Consider the following 17,546-nt stretch of genomic DNA (forward strand, 5'->3'; position numbering starts at 1 on the left):
ATGTCAGACTACTTTATGATAGCACTGAGTTCTCTCCTTTCAGTGATGCATGAAAGTTCAAAGAGAGTGTCAGAAACCCTGCAGGAGATCTACAGCAGCAAGTGGGACGGTCATGAGGAGCTGAAGGCCATCGTGGCGGTAAGAGTATGCTTGGCTTTACAGTCTTCCACACCCTACCCTCATCTCAGCCTCATCCCAGCTTCTCTGTCCAAGCAAACAGGAGAACAAAGGAGCCAATTCACACTGTTCATTTGTATAGCCGCGGTCACAGGTGGTAGGAAGGAGCTGTAACTATGAAGGTAAAAGCAAGTTTTCCCTAATCTGTGGATTCCTCTGTTTTTTATCCTCTTCCTCTCTTGAAAACCTTAGAAAGTTTTACCTACACAAAACCCAGTTGGTTGGTTTTGAAAACTAACTTTATGCAGTCGTTGGCTCCCAAACTTCCCTATCCTTCAAACTTTAGAGTCCAAAACTGTTCTTAATCCCTAGAATGTATGTCCAGTCTCTTACAAGGCAGTTCCCTGAGAAAGAGCTGTTTCTTCATCTGACTTTTCTCCAGAGTTCAAAATGCTCTTCTAAAAATATTGGTGCTCTCAAAGGAAGTTTGTTGCAGGAAGAATTGGGATATTTCCCTGTAGTGAAGTTGCTGTTGAGACGCAGGGCCCTTACCACTGCCCTCTGCCTCTATCCTACAGAATAATGATCTCCTTTGGGAAGACTATGAAGAAAAACTAGCTGACCAGGTTTTGAGGACCATGGAAAACTATGTGGCCCAGTTCAGTGAGATTAAGGTAATCAGTTTACAGCATCAAGGATGGATTATGGGTGGCCCATGTAAGTTAGAAGACACAATCTCCAGGGAAGACCCCCTGGAGAAGAGAATGGCAATCCACTCCAGTATTCTTGCCTGGAGAATTTCGTGGACAGAGGAGCCTGGTAGGCTCCGGTCCAGGGAGTCACCAAGAGTCGGACATGACTTTCACTTTCACTTGGGTAAAAGTACAAGTAGAGTTAGAGCCCATGGTTAGGAATGAAGTTGGGTAGGTTAGGAAAAAGATTGAAAGTTGAGGGTTTACACAAGAGGTTAGCACGAAGGGTTAGAGACAGTGTAAAGGTTACATTTAGATTTCAGTGAACTAGATTTGGGCTGGTTTTGAATTAGATCCAGGTCAGAGCATCCCTTTTTGTTGTGAGAAACAGCTGGTGGGACTAAAGATGTTTATTGTAGAGAAGAGAAAAGTTAGAGGAGTCATAATAATTATCTTCAAATATTTGAAAGCCTGTTAGGTAAAAGAGGACTTCAGCCTGTTCTAAACTGTTCCAGAAAGTAGAATTAGAATTCATTAATTCATTCAACTCATATTTATTAAACATCTACTCTGTTGAACACTGTGCTGGTTTTAGATTAATATAGGAAGAAATTAAAGGAAGCCTCACTTAAATTTCTCATAGCTAAAGCTTTCCAAAAAAAATGAAAGCTACTGAGAGAGAGTGAGTTGTCTATTCTCTGTTCAAGCAGAAGTCTCACTACTTCTTATCTTGGATATTGTAGATAAGCTTTGTGAATTGAATAGGAAGTTGGGTCAGATCATTAACAAGATCCTTTCAAATTCTGTGGTTGAGAGAACAAGACAAAGCCATTACCATGGTTTGCCTCTCCCTGGTGTAATTTGTAGTTGGTATGAGATTGAGTAGATGTTCTCTCAGAGCTCATAATAGTTTGCCATTTTTATTATTATGCTTTAGGATTTTCAAACTACTTTATATTCAGTATTTGATCTTTAAAATAACACTGTGGGGCAGCTGGGCTTCCCTGGTGTCTAAGTTCAGTTCAGTTCAGTCGCTCAGTCATGTCTGACTCTGCAACTCCATGGACAGGCCTCCCTGTCCATCACCAACTCCTGGAGTTTACCCAAACTCATGTCCATTGAATTTGGTGATGCCATCCAACCATCTCATCCTCTGTTGTCCCCTTTTCCACCCGCCTTCAATCTTTTCCCAGCATCAGGGTCTTTTCAAATGAGTCAGTTCTTCACATCAGGTGGCCAAGATATTGGAGTTTCAGCTTCAGCATCAGTCCTTCCAATGAATATTCAGTACTGATATCCTTTAGGATTCTTAAAGAAATGGGAATTCCAGACCACCTGACCTGCCTCCTGAGAAATCTGTATGAGGTCAGGAAGTAACAGTTAGAACCAGACATGGAACAGCAGACTGGTTCCAAATCAGGAAAGGAGTACATCAAGGCTGTATATTGTCACCCTGCTTATTTAACTTATATGCAGAGTACATCATGAGAAACGCTGAGCTGGATGAAGTACAAGCTGGAATCAAGATTGCTGGGAGAAATATCAATAACCTCAGGTATGCATATGACATCACTCTTATGCTTATGGCAGAAAGTGAAGAAGAACTAAAGAGCCTCTTGATGAAAGTGAAAGAGGAGAGTGAAAAAGTTGGCTTAAAGCTCAACGTTCAGAACTAAGATCATGGCATCCAGCCCCATCACTTCATGGCAAATAGATGGGGAAACAGTTGAAACAGTGCCAAACTTTATCTTTTTGGACTCCAAAATCACTGCAGATGGTGATTGCAGCCATGAAATTAAAAGACACTTGCTCCTGGGAAGAAACAGCATATTCAAAAGCAGAGACATTACTTTGCGAACCAAGGCCATCTAGTCAAAGCTATGGTTTTTCCAGTAGTCATGTATGGATGTGAGAGTTGGACTATAAAGAAAGCTGAGCACTAAGTAATTGATGCTTTTGAATTGTGGTGTTGGAGGAGACTCTTGAGAATCCCTTGGACTGCAAGGAGATCCAACCAGTCCATCCTAAAGGAAATCAGTCCTTGGTGCCTCAGCGGTAAAGAATTCACCTGCCAGTGCAAGAGACATGAGTTTGATCCCTGGGTCGGGAGGATCCCCTGGAAGAGGAAACAGCAACCTACTCCAGAATTCTTGCCTGAGAAGTGCTATGGACAGAGGAGCCTGGCAGGCTACAGTCCATGGGGTCACAAAAGTCAGACACAACTGAGCAACTAAAGAACAACACAGGGCAGATGAGGCTACTGAGGCTCCAAAAGAGGCATGCCTTGCCCTGGGTGACAAGGCTAATAAATGGTAGTGTTGGGAGTAAAACCCCAAAACTCCTGACTTTCAATTGAGTAGGTTTCTCAAGGCCATTTCTTCTGGGTGCTGAGCCAGTTTCTAATAGGGTCGTAGGATATGTTGCAGTTGAGTGCAGGCTTCCAGGTGCTCTGGGGGATTGCCCTCTACTCTCTCCCCCTGAGAATTCTCCATTCTTTCCAGATAATGAGGGAGATCCCTGAGCACAAAACCCTGTTAGAAAGTACAATAAACTTGGATAATAGGACAGGAATGCTGCCTCTCTGATGCTCTGTTACCAACATCCTGGACACTTAAGAGTGAGTATCAAGGTCGTCTCTCTTGACTCTGGGTTAGGAAAGAATCGCCAAGCGGGGCCGGAAGCTCGTGGACTACGACAGTGCCCGACATCACCTGGAGGCGGTACAGAATGCCAAGAAGAAAGATGAGGCCAAGACAGCCAAGGTAAAAAACAAATAAACCCTGGTAAAACCTTCCTGCCCTCCGTTTCCCCACAGTGGTGGCAGGTGGTTGAGCCAAGTTCGGTTTAGGAAATGATAAATTCAGCCTCCACTGTCTTGAAGGAAATCCTGTTTCCTCTGACACCAATGCTCTCAGGATAGTCAGACTCAAGGCTGGGGAGGACACAGGTCTGGGGAAGGAGAGGCATGTTTCCTAGTAAGCCTAGTCCCTGAAAAAATGCAGAAGAGAGAGGAAGCAATCTCTAGGTTTGGGTTCAGGAATAAGGGGAATTGGTCTGTCTCTCTTACTACCTAGGCAGAGGAAGAGTTCAACAAAGCCCAGCTTGTGTTTGAAGATCTGAACCAGGAACTACTAGAGGAGCTGCCTGTCCTTTATAACAGGTAATGACTGAGTTTCAGAAGAGGGCTGGATCCCAGGCCCTGGGCAGCCCAAACATGTTGCCTCCTGAAAAGAGCCCTGGTCCAAGAATGGAATGTAGCCTCAGCCCTGCTCCTAACTTGCTGGGGGTTATTAGGCTCACCACCTTATCTCTGGACCTTAATTTCTTCATCTGCAATTCAGAGATTCTTTGCCCTACCAGCTTTTCTGGGTTTAAAGACAAGATGTCTCTTAGGTAGGAGAGATCTTGGCAAGTAAAGTGCTGTCATCATGCCTGCTAGGAGAATCTGGTTTTATGCTTGAGTGTGTATTGTTTTAAACAAGCTTGGTTCATGAACATCTAGATTCATATACAAGATATACCATGGGATGAGTGTTTCCATTTTGCTTCACAGTAGGTAAAAATGTTTTAGATATAAATTTCCCACATTGGAAGAGGAATCTGATCAGAAGTTCTATTTGTATCCTATTTTCTTTTTATTGTACAAGATATACTTTAATGCAGTTGTAGTCAGAGTATTTTATATTGTCACTTTATATTAGTCTATGAATGAGGGATCCTTTATAATGACTACATGTATTCTAAAATGTTAATTATGTGATTCCTAATTTAAACAGAATTGAAATTTAATAGTTGCTTTAAATGTAAACTTCCACAGTTCATTTACAGTAGAATTTCATTAATGTACATACAGCTGCATAGACATCCAAGTACCACATACTGAGAAAGAATACTTACTATAATTATAGCTGTATGGCCTTATACATCACTTCTAAAATTCTTCAAAGCACCTTCACATCTACTTCAGTTTCTGAAGAGCCTGAATCAGATAACTTCATTCACACGTGCTAAGTCACTTTAGTCATGTCCAACTCTTGGCAACCCTATGGATTGTAACCCTCCAGGCTCCTCTGTCCATGGGATTCTCCAGGCAAGGATACTGGAGTGGATTGTCATGCCCTTCCCAGGGGCTCTTCCCAACCCAGGGATTGAACCCATGTCTCCTGTGGCTCCTGCGTTGCAGGCAGATTCTTTACCTCTGAGCCACCGGGAAACTTCATTCATAGAGATCTGTTATACTTTGGTGTCATGTCTCCCCTGCCTTCCCACTCCTGAGAGTCTAGTGTACTCCTGTCCTGACTCTGATGAATCCAGATCCCAACATCCTGAGTCTAGGCCATGGAGTGCTTTTCTGTGTGGAGCCCGGCAATGGCTGGCTTTGGCTTATGCATCTACCTTACACTTCCAACACAGACTTCCTTTACCAGCACTTACCTGTACGTGTTTGTTCTTTTGCTTCCTGATAGTCGTATTGGCTGTTATGTGACCATCTTCCAAAACATTTCCAACCTGAGGGATGTCTTCTACAGGGAAATGAGCAAGGTGAGAAACATCTGGCCAATTTAGACACCTGAAAGTGTTAGTCGCTCAGTCATGTCCAACTCTTTGCAACTCCATGGGCTGTACCCTGCCAGGCTCTTCTGTCCATGGAATTCTCCAGGCAAGAATACTGAAGTGGGTTGCCATTCTCTTCTCCCAAGGATCTTCCCAACCCAGAGACTAAACTCGTGTCTCCTGCATTGCAGCCAGATTCTTTACCATCTGAGCCACCAGAGAAGCCCATTTAGACACCTAGGAGGGTTTTTCTAACAAATATGAAGGTCGCTTTAATTTACATAACCTCATTAAATATCCATATTGGCACCACAGATGTTTACTTTTTTCTCATGGTGAAATAACAGCACTTGATGGACTGTGCTGCTCCATTAACAACTGAATGGTCTCCAAATGAGTTTCAGGTGCACCAAGGAGATTAGGACTATAGAAGGGACAGCTGAAGTGGGGAACTAAGTTGTGCAATCTTTGTCTTCTGTTGCTGGGGAGTGGAGGCAGTGTTTAAACATAGCTCAGTTTCTCAGGTCATTGGTCTTGGAAAGGACCGGTCCTACTTAGTGATGGGCAGCCATGGAACATGACCTCATGGGGTATTTTCTAGTCCTGCAATTCCAAGACACCTTGCTGTTACAGTATTAATTATATTCACATCCATATCCACACATGTTCCTCTCCACAGTTTCTTGGCTAAATTATGGTTTGTCTAGTTGATATTACAATGACTTTGTGTTCCCTGGGTCACCTGAGAGAAGCTAGAGCCTCAAATCAACATCAGATATCAAGAACCTAGCCTTGAGAGAACTGCCAGTCTGATGGAAACGACAAAAATTAAGACACAACTGAGACACTAATGCAAAAGAGATGAAGAATTTTATCATTTAGGGTAGGAAGGTTTTATTTTGGGGAGAGAAGGAATTTGTTGGTCCCAGATTCCCACGTGGCTAATATCTTTTCTCTTGCTTGCTCCAGCTGAACCACAATCTCTACGAGGTGATGAGCAAACTGGAGAAGCAACATTCCGACAAAGTCTTTGTGGTGAAGGGACTCTCAAGGTGAGCTGCTTCTGAGACTCATTTCTGTTTGGTTTATCCTGTGTGAACACATTCAGCACTGTCATCTCTGACCCCAAATCCTGACCTTTCCTTTGTGTCCAAGTACATAATATTGTTTTTTGTTTGTGCTACACCCCTAAATAAATTATTTTTCTTTTATGAAATACTTCAATGATAACTAAAGATATAAAAAATAGTAGAACAAATAGCCATATACCCATCACCAAATTTAAGAAATCACTTAATGAATTCCCTGGTGGCTCAGTGAATCCGCCTGCCAATGAAGGGGACACAGGTTCGATCCCTGGTCCGGGAAGATCCCACATGCTGCAGAGCAAGTAAGCCCACGTGCCACAACTACTGAAGCCCACAAACCACAACGGAGGGTAGACCCCACTTCTGCACAACTAGAGAAAGCCTGTGTGCAGCAGCAAAGACTGAGTGCAACCAGAACTAAATAGATCAATAAGTAAAAACTTTTTAAAGGAAAAAAAGAATATATAATTAAATCTCCCAGTGTCCTTTCCCCACTCACTTTCTCTTCCTGTCCCCCACCAAGGGTAACCACTGTCTTAAATTTTAGTATTTATTATCCACATGTTTTTTTACTTTAATCATACACATATATGAATACACAAAAATACTATTTTGCATGTTTTAAAATTTTATTTAAATATAATTATACTGTATATATTCTTTTGTTCTCTTAGTATTGTTTTTGAGATTTACTTATCCTTGTTGCTACATGTTGTTAGCTCTGATCTTTCCTTTTCATAACTATTATAGATATTACTATATGGCTAGTTCACAATCTATTTATCTGAACTGCTCGTGGACATTGACATTGCCTTCCAGTTTTATGCTATTACAAATGATGGTGCGATGAATGTGTTTTACATTTCTCCTTGTATGAGTATTATTAAGAGTTTCTTTAGGATGTACTGGGAGTGGAATTGCTGACTCATAGAATCTGTACATTTGGGTGCCTTCAGCCTTACAAGACATTACCATTGCCAAATTGCTCTCTAAAGCCATTGTCCCAGTTTACAGCCCACCAGCAGTGCATGGAAGCCCCCATTGCTCCATATTCTAGCTACATGTGACATTGTCAGACTTCTTAATTTTTCCAAGGAAATGGGTATGAAATTGAATTTTTTGCAGTTTTAATTACATCTCCACAATGGCTGGTTAGCTTGAATATCTGTTCATGTTATTGACCTTTTAAGGTTCCTGTTCTGTGACTTTCATGTTTATCCTTTATTCACATTTTTCATGTAGATTGTTTACTTTTTTTAAAAAATTGATTTCTAAAAAAAAAAAAAATTGATTTCTATGAGGTGGGTTTTTTTTTATATTCTGGATATTAGTCCTTTAGTGATATGCATTACAAATACCCTTTCTTAACCTGTCATGACTTGCCTTCCTGTGTGTGTCAATGTGGCATGTCTGTTATCTTCATAATGTGATCACTTTCTTATTCTAAAGCCTTTTAAGTTTTAGTAATTTCTTTCTATGCACAAAGTTTTATGCTGAGAGTTAGGGATCCAGAGACATAGGTGACTTGTCTTTTCCCTGAAGTGACTTACAAAAGTTGGAAGGACACAAAATATGCCTAAGAAAACAAGGAACAATATAAAATTGCACATACTAAGCACCTAAGAGACCAGTTAGGAATTCCAAGAGTTAAGTGATTGCAGTATGCAGATAGATTCAGGGAAGACTTCAAGGAGGTGCTGAAACTGAGTTTAAGATTTGAAGAAAGAATGGGGCTCAGTATGTTGTTTGTATTTGATATTTGTAGTACTCATTTAGCAGTCAGTTACAGACTATTAAAAGGAATCACTAACAGGCCAATATAGACTTCCCTTTTCCAAAAACTCTATTTCTTCTCTTCCCAGCATTGAAAACCAGAGTTCTCTCTAAGTGTCCATTCATCTGAAATTAACCATCACTTACACCAAGCTGTCCTAGAACCTTGCAGAGAAATCTGATCTTTTCTTGCTATATCCTGGGCCTTCTAAACCTGCTGACCCATAAGATGCTAGTGCTAGAAAGAACCTTATGTCACTTAGCTTATCTTACATCAGAAACTCCCACAGGGCTGGAACTAAATTATTACCTTTCTCTTCCTATCACTCTTCCTATCACTCTCTCCAATCCTTGAACCCAGGATACAGCACATAGTTGCTATACGTCAAGCAAATATTTGTGGGTTGATTAATCAGGTAGTGGCTGGTACCCAGGAGGCACTTAAGGAGGTGAGTAGGAGTTAAGCTGATGTTGCCTGCAGAAGCACTCAGCACAGTATCCAGAATACTCAGTAAATGTTGTAGTCAGTTTTCATTGTTCATGGTAGTTTTGTTCTAGAAATCACCACAAGCACTGAATTAGTGAATACTGACCCACTGCTCCTAGGGGAAACATGGGGTTAGGTTCCTAGGAGCCCCTGGTCCCAACATTTTCATCAAGCGATCCATACAGAACCTTTCTTGTATATTTGTTTAAAGACATTTAATATATATTGTTGATTCATTCATATTGGGAGAAGGCAATGGCACCCCACTCCAGTACTCTTGCCTGGAAGATCCCATGGATGGAGGAGCCTGGTAGGCTGAAGTCCATGGGGTCACTAGGAGTCAGACACGACTGAGCGACTTCACTTGAACTTTTCAGTTTCATGCATTGGAGAAGGAAATGGCAACCCACTCCAGTGTTCTTGCCTGGAGAATCCTGGGGACCGGGGAGCCTGGTGGGCTGCCGTCTATGGGGTCGCACAGAGTCGGACACGACTGAAGCGACTTAGCAGCAGCAGCAGCATTCATATTGAACCCACAGCCACCAGCACTATAACTCATGCCTGAATGAAGCTTATCTAACGTATGTATTTTCTCTGGAAGGCACACGACAGACTTTCTGCTCTCAAACAGCACTTTGGCACTGCACTTGGAGGCCATTTTAAGCAGCAAAATCACCAAAGAAAAGCACAACAATGTGTAAAAACTTGGCAAACAGGACATATTTACAGTAAGAGAGCTAAAACAGGAAGGCAGAGGCTTGCCTTGTTAGAGCTCAGCTGGGAGAGTACCGGTCAGGCAATCGTTCTTCATAGCTGGCATGTGTCCGAGAGTGCTTCTGAAAGTATCACAAGTGTTGATCTTGAGGTTTAAATACGTTTCAGAGGGTAGATGAATTCGCAAATACGGAATCCATGAGGATCAACTGTATTTCACTCATGAACTGTTTTTCCCCAAGGAAAATACTTTGTTAATATATTGCTGAGTTTTTTTCCAGTCACTTTTTCTTTATATATTTTTAGATAATCAAGATTGTGATATGGATAAAAATTCTATAGCCTTTTTCAACTTTACTTTATAATTTAAGCACTATTGCCAATTGTACAAACTTTCTGATGTCATTTAAAATTGCTTTTTCTGTTTTATTATTATATGAATGTATCATTATATATTTGGGGTATTGGGGTTACTTCCAGGTTTTCACTCTTCTGAATCTAAATGCCCTTCCTTTTTTTAGCAGCAACAGACGCTCTTTAGTCATCTCTCCCCCAGTTCGAACATCTATAGTCTCCAGCCCTATAACCTCACCTACCAGTCCTTCTGCACTTTCCTTGAAGAGTGAGAAGGACTCCAGCTCAGCAAGTGAAGAAGAGCTGGCATCTGATTCAGCCCAGGGAGAAGACAACTCCGAGATTAAAGAAGAGCCCTTAAAAGACAAGGAAACAGAGGAGGAGGCCGAGACAAGCTCCTCTGAGGAAGAAGAGCCTCTGCCAGCCTGCAATGGCCCCATCCAATCCCAGCCCTCACCCCTCACTGAAGATAGAGAGTCCCAGGAGGAAGTTTTCCCTTGCTCCCCAGCTCCATCACCGGCCAGAGCTCTGACCCCTTCAGAGCAGGCTTCATCTTCCTCAGTAGTAGTCCTCCGAACTCGTACCTCAAGCGAAGGATCTGAAGAGCTAAAGAAGAAAGTCTCTGTGCAGAGGGCTTCAGCACCACCTAGCAGGCCTCCGCCACCCAGAGCCACTCCCAGTCCCAGGGGCTCCTTAGGGAACACGCCCTCCAGCCCTCCAGCCTCACCCACCAGCCCTCGGGCCTCCTCAGAGGCCTCTCCTGACCCACAGCCACCAGAGAAGCCAGTAAGAGAAAAGGAAAACACCGACAATCTGAACCCAGAAGAACTTTGTACTTCCCCTACTTTGATGAACTCTCAGGTGAGAATAGATCTGGCTGAGTCTTTATTCCCTTTTATAATCTCCATGTGGATCATTTTTGCTATGCTCAGGTTGCCCCACAGTAGATAGGATTTTACGTCATTATATTACAGTTTCAAGAATAGTCTTGGACACCTTTTTTGGTTCTGGGATTTCTTTCACATCATAATAGCAACTAATTTAGTGATCTGTACTGCTAGGCTAGGGTAGATTTCCCTGGTGGTTCAGATGGTAATGCGTCTGCCTGCAGTACAGGAGACCTGGGTTCAATCCCTGGGTTGGGAAGATCCTCTGGAGAAGGAAATGGCAGCCCACTCCAGTATTCTTGCCTGGAAAATTCCATGGACTAAGGAGCCTGGTAGGCTACAGTCCATGGGGTCGCAAAGAGTCCGACACGACTGAGTGACTTCACTTTCACTTTTACTGCTAGGGTAATTGACTTTTGCTAAGGGCTTATCTCTAATATTAGTATAACCAGATTGTTACTAATTCTTACTTTCTTTCTTTTGCTCCAAGTTCTGGGAGTTCCCAATATAAAGTACCTACAACTGCCATCCTGATCGTTACCTTTTTTAATGTGGGGTAGGGAGGAAGGTCTCATTTCACTTTGTCATACTTGTAACTATGGTAAATAGACCCCAAGCAAAATGGCATCAGCAAATTTCCAAGGCATTGTCTTTGATGAGAGAGGCCTAGAAGGAACTCACAGAGGACAGTAAAGCAAAAGGATGGTCTTTTGAAAAGTGAAAATTGTGATGAGAAAAGGATTGTGTTAAAATAGAGACACAGACCCTCTGTGAAAAATCTGGAAATCAAGTCATATTCTATTCAAATTACATGGAAAGTCTATCATATAGAAGAGAGATTTGACTTGTTCTTCAAGACTCCTGAGGACAGAAAAAGGCCCTATGTGTTGAAGTAGTTTTTTTTTTTTTTTTAAGGTACAGTTTGAATCAATGTAGAGGAACTTTCAGCAATTAGCTCTGTTAAAAAATGGCATGGGAAAAATCTTTTTTTAATACAGGGAAAGGGGGCATCAGGGGCATCCAAAAACCAAAGGATGAGCCACCTTGAAAAATAGTTCCCCTTCCTTGACTGTGTGCTCACCTACCTGTCAGGTGCGCTGTGCAGAGTGTTACGGTGCAGCATCTGACTGGATGGCATCCAGAGTCATTCATTCAGTCCACAGTCATTCATTAAACCCCTTCTATGTGCCAAACACTTTTCTAGGAAGTAGGGTTATTAGAGTGAAGCCAAACACAAAATTCTCTGCCTTCCTGCATCTTACCTGTTAGTGGAGGGGAAAGAGACAAGAAACAGAATAAGTAAGTAAAATTATAGTTTAGTGCTAATAAGAGTTACAGAGAAAAACTAAGTAGGGGAAGGCACCAGGAGGGGGTGCTGAATTGCAGTTTTAAACAGTGGTCAGAAAAGGTGACACTTGGGCAGTGAAGGAGGCCAGGGCATGAACCATATGGATATCTGGGAGTGTGCAATGTCTGGTACACCTCAGATCACAGCACCCTACTACTGAGTATGCCTACCTGAAGGTTAACCCAGCTATCTTGGGAGCTCCCTGCTGTCTGAGAGGAGCTGGCATGGACAAAGGGCACAAGGCTGTGATGCCTGGCAAGACAAGGAAGATAGAAAACATGAGGACAATGAGCTTATCTCAGCTGACTCCCCTGTGGTACTAAAATCTGAGTCATCAAGGGTGTTATATCCTTGCCTGGGAAGGACATTCACGTGACTCACGTGAGATATTGAGATATTGAAAATCCTAATACATAGGACATAAAACTTGCTGCTGGTTTCCGGTCTGAGGTTGCCATTCTGTGTGAGAGAGATATGCGGGACATGTGGATAGTGAATAAGCACAAGGTCAATGTGGGGTTTTGTGTAGTGAAGAGTAGAGTCGCTTTTCTGCACTGAAAAAGCAACTCAACCTATGGAAAATCCAAAATTAAATTTGACTTTGTAATGTATGATTTTAGTATAGAGGCAGCAATAGAATGAGCTGTTTGGCTCAGGTGAATAAGTTTGCATTCTTGGAGTAATTTTACTGAAGGGGAAATTCTGGGGGCCATGATGCTGTTTGACTATTTTGAGGAACACGCTAGGTAGGAAAAGAGGTACAGGACACAGCCTCCTTACATTTGAGATTTATATAGTCTTTCCTTACTCCCAGCCTCTCCTGTGGGATTGCTTTAGTCAGTGGCTAAGGAGACATATTTTTCCTGTGGAATTAAGCAATAGAGCATCTTAGATCCTGGCCTGTCAGTACCATCAGTCCTCTGAAGCTTGTGTCCCTATAAAATTTGTTCACCTCCCTCATAGATACATCATAAATCATATGTTCTCTCAAGCAGAACTGTGGACCTATCACATATAAAAGTGGGTAAATAAAAAGATAACTGAGAAAATGTGTTCTTGCCCAGCATTTGAATCACCTGAGAGAACACGAAGATTTTGATAACTTCCTTGGAGGTAGCACTTACTTACTTGGAGGTAGTATTGTTGTTGTTTAGTCACTAAGTTATGTCTGATTCTTTGCAACCCCATGAACTGCAGCCCGCCAGGCTCCTCTGTCCATGGGATTCTCCAAGCACAAATACTGGAGTGGGTTGCCATTTCCTTCTCCAAGGGATCTTCCCAACCCAGGGATTGAACATGTGTCACCTGCCTTGAAGGCAGATTCTTTACCAATGAGCCACCATGGAAGCCCAGAGTTAATATTACCTTTGAGGTAATTCATGGCCTAGAATCAGCAGAGGGACTAAGAATAAAGAAATTTTCCTGAAAGGAAAAATCACAGAATTTCACACGACTATCATACTGTTAGGTTTTACTTAAAAAGGATGACTTTTATAGTGTGTAAATTAAATTTCAATTTTTAAAAATTCTTTTTAAACCTTTTAGAGTGCCAAGGTCTTCCCCTGTCTTAGCAGTTCCACACCTCAGGCTCCCATCTCAGAACCTAGACCTTTTCCCAAAGAAGACATCATGTCACTTGGCTCTCCTAACTGCCAGGGGTTAGGATCATCTAAGTGTGTGCATTCTTGAGGAGAATTAGTCTAGAAGTGGTAGCTAGTGGTTTTAAGACCTATATTTGTATCCTTACAGACCATCACATAAATACATCTATATAGATGCATGTCATACAAGTCATGGAAACAGTTCTGGAATTCACAGGCCTGGTTGCCTGTCCCAGCAAGTCGTTTCAGCCTCTGAATCTTGTTTTCCTAATCCGAGAGGGGATGACATAAAGCCTTCCCTGATGCTTTCAGGCGGCGGTGAAACAACTTTATGTGTTTGCCCTTAGTATTACCTGTGACCCTTATAAAGTGTAAGGCACAAAAGACCCTTCTAAGCCGACAGGCTGGGACGTTGAGCCACACCTCACCAGTAGAACTCTTCTTTTTGTAGAACCAAAGTCTTCAGCTTCATGGCTCTGCAGTTCCAGAAGAGAGCAATGTCATAGCACCTGAGCCCGAAGAAGAGGTAAGGAGGCCAGATGCTCAGAGAACACGGGAGTGGTGAGACTGGGATTGGGGATGGACTGAGGCTTGGCTGCAGGCTGGAATCCTCACTGTGGGCTGCGAGGGGAACCCAGCAGTGAACAGATTCCTTAGGGCAAAGTCAAGCAGGTAGGAGCCTGAAGAATCAAGAGTAAATGAGGCTTCCTTTGTGCCCATTTCCCAACTGGCCTTGGATCTCCTGATCCCTTCTCATAGCCGTCTCCTAAGAATGCATTTACTTATGCCTAAACTTACTTCAAAAAGGAGTTAAGAGACACAAAAGGCATACAAAAGGTAAGTACACACACACACAAAATGTAGCAAAGTAACGCAGAATTCTGTACATTAGTGATAATGACATAAAATGGAGCCATGAATTAGGCAAGTACAAAAATGCATTCTGTAAAATAGACTTACTAATGACAGACCACAAAATTGGTTCCAGACTTTCTAACATCCAAGAAGAAGAGGGAAAACCTGATCAGTTCACCCACTTTATTATGCCCATTCCTTAAGAGAACAACTCTTGCTACTAAGATGAAAAGAAATCTCTTCTGGGACTTCCCTGGTGGTCCAGTGGTTAAAAATTTGCTTTCCATTGCTGGGGACATGGGTTCAATCCCTGGTCAGGGAACTAAGATCCCACATGCTGAGGGTCAACTAAGCCTGAGCACCACAACCAAGACCCAACACAGCTAGAAATAAGTAATTTTTTAAAAAAGAAAGAACTCTCCTCTGCAAGTCCTCATAAAGAGATGGTGAATGAAATAGTGGACAGTCTGCAATAAGGCTTTACAGTCATCCCAGTAGCCAGTTTCACAGCCTCCCCCTGCCCCCACCCCCACAAAGGCCAGTGCGTTACACTAAGTATATTCAGGAGAGGAAGACTGATTTTTTACTTCCCTTGAGTGGTTGGTGGGAGGGCAGGTCCACATCTAATACAATCATGTTTACTTCTAGGTGTCTACCATTCAAAGTGCGCAACTCTGAAGAGGAACTGCCAGGACCTCCCCACACACCTCCCTGGAGAAACTCCTCAGCTAGAGGATGTAGGTCAGAGGGACTAACAATCCAGAATTCATTTCTGGTTTCTCAAACTGAATCCTGGCTGTCTCTAAAGACCTAGCATTAATGGAGGCTGAGGAGCAGACTTAGGGGAGGGAGGGAGGCAGGCTTGGGAGAAGAGACTGTTGGACTTGGAATATTTAATTCAGGTTTTCGCATTTTTAGAGTAGTAAGACCTTATATACTAATTAAGTGGGGCTAAAATTATAGTGAGACTATAAAAAGCAAAAGCATCTGTAGACATAGACATCTATCCTCATACAGACATATAACCACATATACTCAGAGACTCATGTACAGATCTTTGATTTACCACTCATTTTGCAGGACTTAAAACCAAAAGAACAGATTTTCAGATTGATAAATAAAGTATTATTCTGATGTGTGTGGGTTTTTTTTTTTTTTTTTTTGGACACAGGAAGTTGTTCCAGGCTAGCACACTGTTCTCCACTTAGGAAGGTTATTGACTGTACCCCAGGTTCAGAAAGCTTTAGTCACATCCCTGACCTCCAGCTCCCCCTGCCTCCTGGCTGTAACACTTTGCTGATGCCTGGGGTCACGGGCTCCTCTCCTCAGTCTAGATGCATTGTTGCCTACCTCCTCTGCCCTTTGGTTAATAAGCAAATATCCTTGGAAAGGGGTTTTCTTTTAGAGCTGTGTCTAGTGTCTGCAGATGGGTACTTGATGTAAGTAAGGCTCTGACCAGGATGGAAGAATAAACAGAACTCCAAGTGAAGGGGAAGGATTCATGGTATAGATACAAAGTGTAATGGAAATGGTATGGAATTTGGAATCAGAAGTCTTGGATTCAAGTCCTATCATTTGCTTCTGTGAAAACATTAAAAACTAACTTTGAGCAGCTTCCCAGATGGTCCATTGTTTGAGAATATGCCTGCCAGTGCTTGGGACATGGGTTTGATCCCTGGTCTGGGAAGATGCCACATGCCAAGGGGCAACTAAGCCCTCACGCTGCAACTGCTGAGCCCAAGCACCCTAGCCCATGCTCTGCAACAAGAGAAGCCACTGCGATGAGAAGCCTGCGTACTACAACTAGAGAAAACCCAGCGCAGCCAAAAGTAAACAAACAATAAAAATGTTTAACAATTTCACTTTGAAGTCCTGCTACCCTGATAAATACGCATACATATACAAGCCCTCATCCATTTTTGCTTTTGTTTCTGGGGGTGATGGATGATGTCACTATTCGTTCAGTCATTCAGCAAGAATTTATCGAGTAGTCTGCCAAGCACTGCACTGAGTACTAGAGAAACAATGATGGGGGGTGGTAAGAACTTTATAGAGACAGAATACTCAGCAGGGAGCAGAAAAGGCAGGATTTAGCAATGAGTGAGAGGAGACACGTGATGAAGACTGAAATTTTAAGGAATTATTTTAGGTTAGGCTTGGTGGTAACATTTCCTGAAATGGTGACTACAGGAGGAAGTGCATTATATATGAGTTTTCTAGTTTCAGGCAACAAACTGACACAATTCAGCACTAAAGGATATGATGGAAGGATATTACGCAGCTCACAGAACTGAAAGACAACCAGGCTGCAGAAAGAACCAGTCTACGGATGTCTCTAGCAGGAATGCATGGACTGCCCCTCCTGGCTGCTGTCATTGGAAGACTCAGCTTCAGCTGCCTCCTGCCACTGTGTTCCTTCCCTGGAGAAAGACTGACTGGCCCAGTTTGGGAGGAGGCATGTTAGTGTCTACAGGAATGACAGGAAGACCGTGGTGGTGGTGGCAGAGGGTGGGAGTAGGAAGGAGGGTGGATTACAAAGAAGGGCAAAGAAGCTTTGGGGTGATTTGACTGGGATAGTGGTGATAATGTGTATCCATTTGTCAAAACTGATCAAATTGTACCCTTTGTGTGCAGTTTATTGGGTGTCCCATACAAACATTAATACAAAGAGCTTGAGAACTTGGAGGACTTTTCAGTAGACATGTCACTTAGGGAGCTGGAAATGCATATTCATACTTAGGAGTCATTTTTCTAAGATCTAATCCTGTTATTCTTCCATTTAAAAAACTTCAAAGGATCTCTAATGAAGTGGAGGTTGCATATCCCCCTATCAAAGTCCTCCTGCCTGTATTTTAATTCCTCTCCTAGAAGGCATCCCGCTCCCCTGGCACTCAGTCACTGCTGTGGGTGATACTCCAGGACTAATGGAAGGGGTGGGGGAATGCTAGGAATACAGGCTTCCTGGCTGTCCAAGGCCCTCCAGGACCTGCTCAGAATGCTCCTCCCAAGGCAAAACCCCAATTCAAGCCTTTTCTCTTCTGGGCTTTCCCTGACCTTCATCTCCTAGGAAACTGAT

The 17,546-nt window shown here is 42.7% G+C and overlaps 1 protein-coding gene across 3 annotated transcripts in view; it reads left to right on the top strand.

Annotated features, from left to right (window-relative positions):
- BIN2 (bridging integrator 2) overlaps nucleotides 1-16,086 on the top strand; it is a 37,698-nt gene extending 21,612 nt beyond the window's left edge. For 2 of the 3 annotated variants that reach the window (XM_070789089.1, XM_070789092.1), the window contains 9 exons: nucleotides 44-138; nucleotides 696-791; nucleotides 3,464-3,571; nucleotides 3,884-3,969; nucleotides 5,276-5,351; nucleotides 6,333-6,415; nucleotides 9,947-10,640; nucleotides 14,067-14,141; nucleotides 15,119-16,086. In XM_070789089.1, coding sequence (XP_070645190.1) covers nucleotides 44-138; nucleotides 696-791; nucleotides 3,464-3,571; nucleotides 3,884-3,969; nucleotides 5,276-5,351; nucleotides 6,333-6,415; nucleotides 9,947-10,640; nucleotides 14,067-14,141; nucleotides 15,119-15,148 — 1,343 coding nt within the window. In that variant the 3' untranslated portion in view covers nucleotides 15,149-16,086. The remainder of the gene's footprint in view (nucleotides 1-43; nucleotides 139-695; nucleotides 792-3,463; nucleotides 3,572-3,883; nucleotides 3,970-5,275; nucleotides 5,352-6,332; nucleotides 6,416-9,946; nucleotides 10,641-14,066; nucleotides 14,142-15,118) is intronic. The other variant, XM_070789091.1, reaches the window with a different exon arrangement.
- The last annotated feature ends 1,460 nt before the right edge of the window (nucleotides 16,087-17,546 follow it).

This window comes from Bos indicus, chromosome 5 (assembly GCF_029378745.1).
Source record: "Bos indicus isolate NIAB-ARS_2022 breed Sahiwal x Tharparkar chromosome 5, NIAB-ARS_B.indTharparkar_mat_pri_1.0, whole genome shotgun sequence".
Classification (NCBI taxonomy): Eukaryota; Metazoa; Chordata; class Mammalia; order Artiodactyla; family Bovidae; genus Bos; species Bos indicus.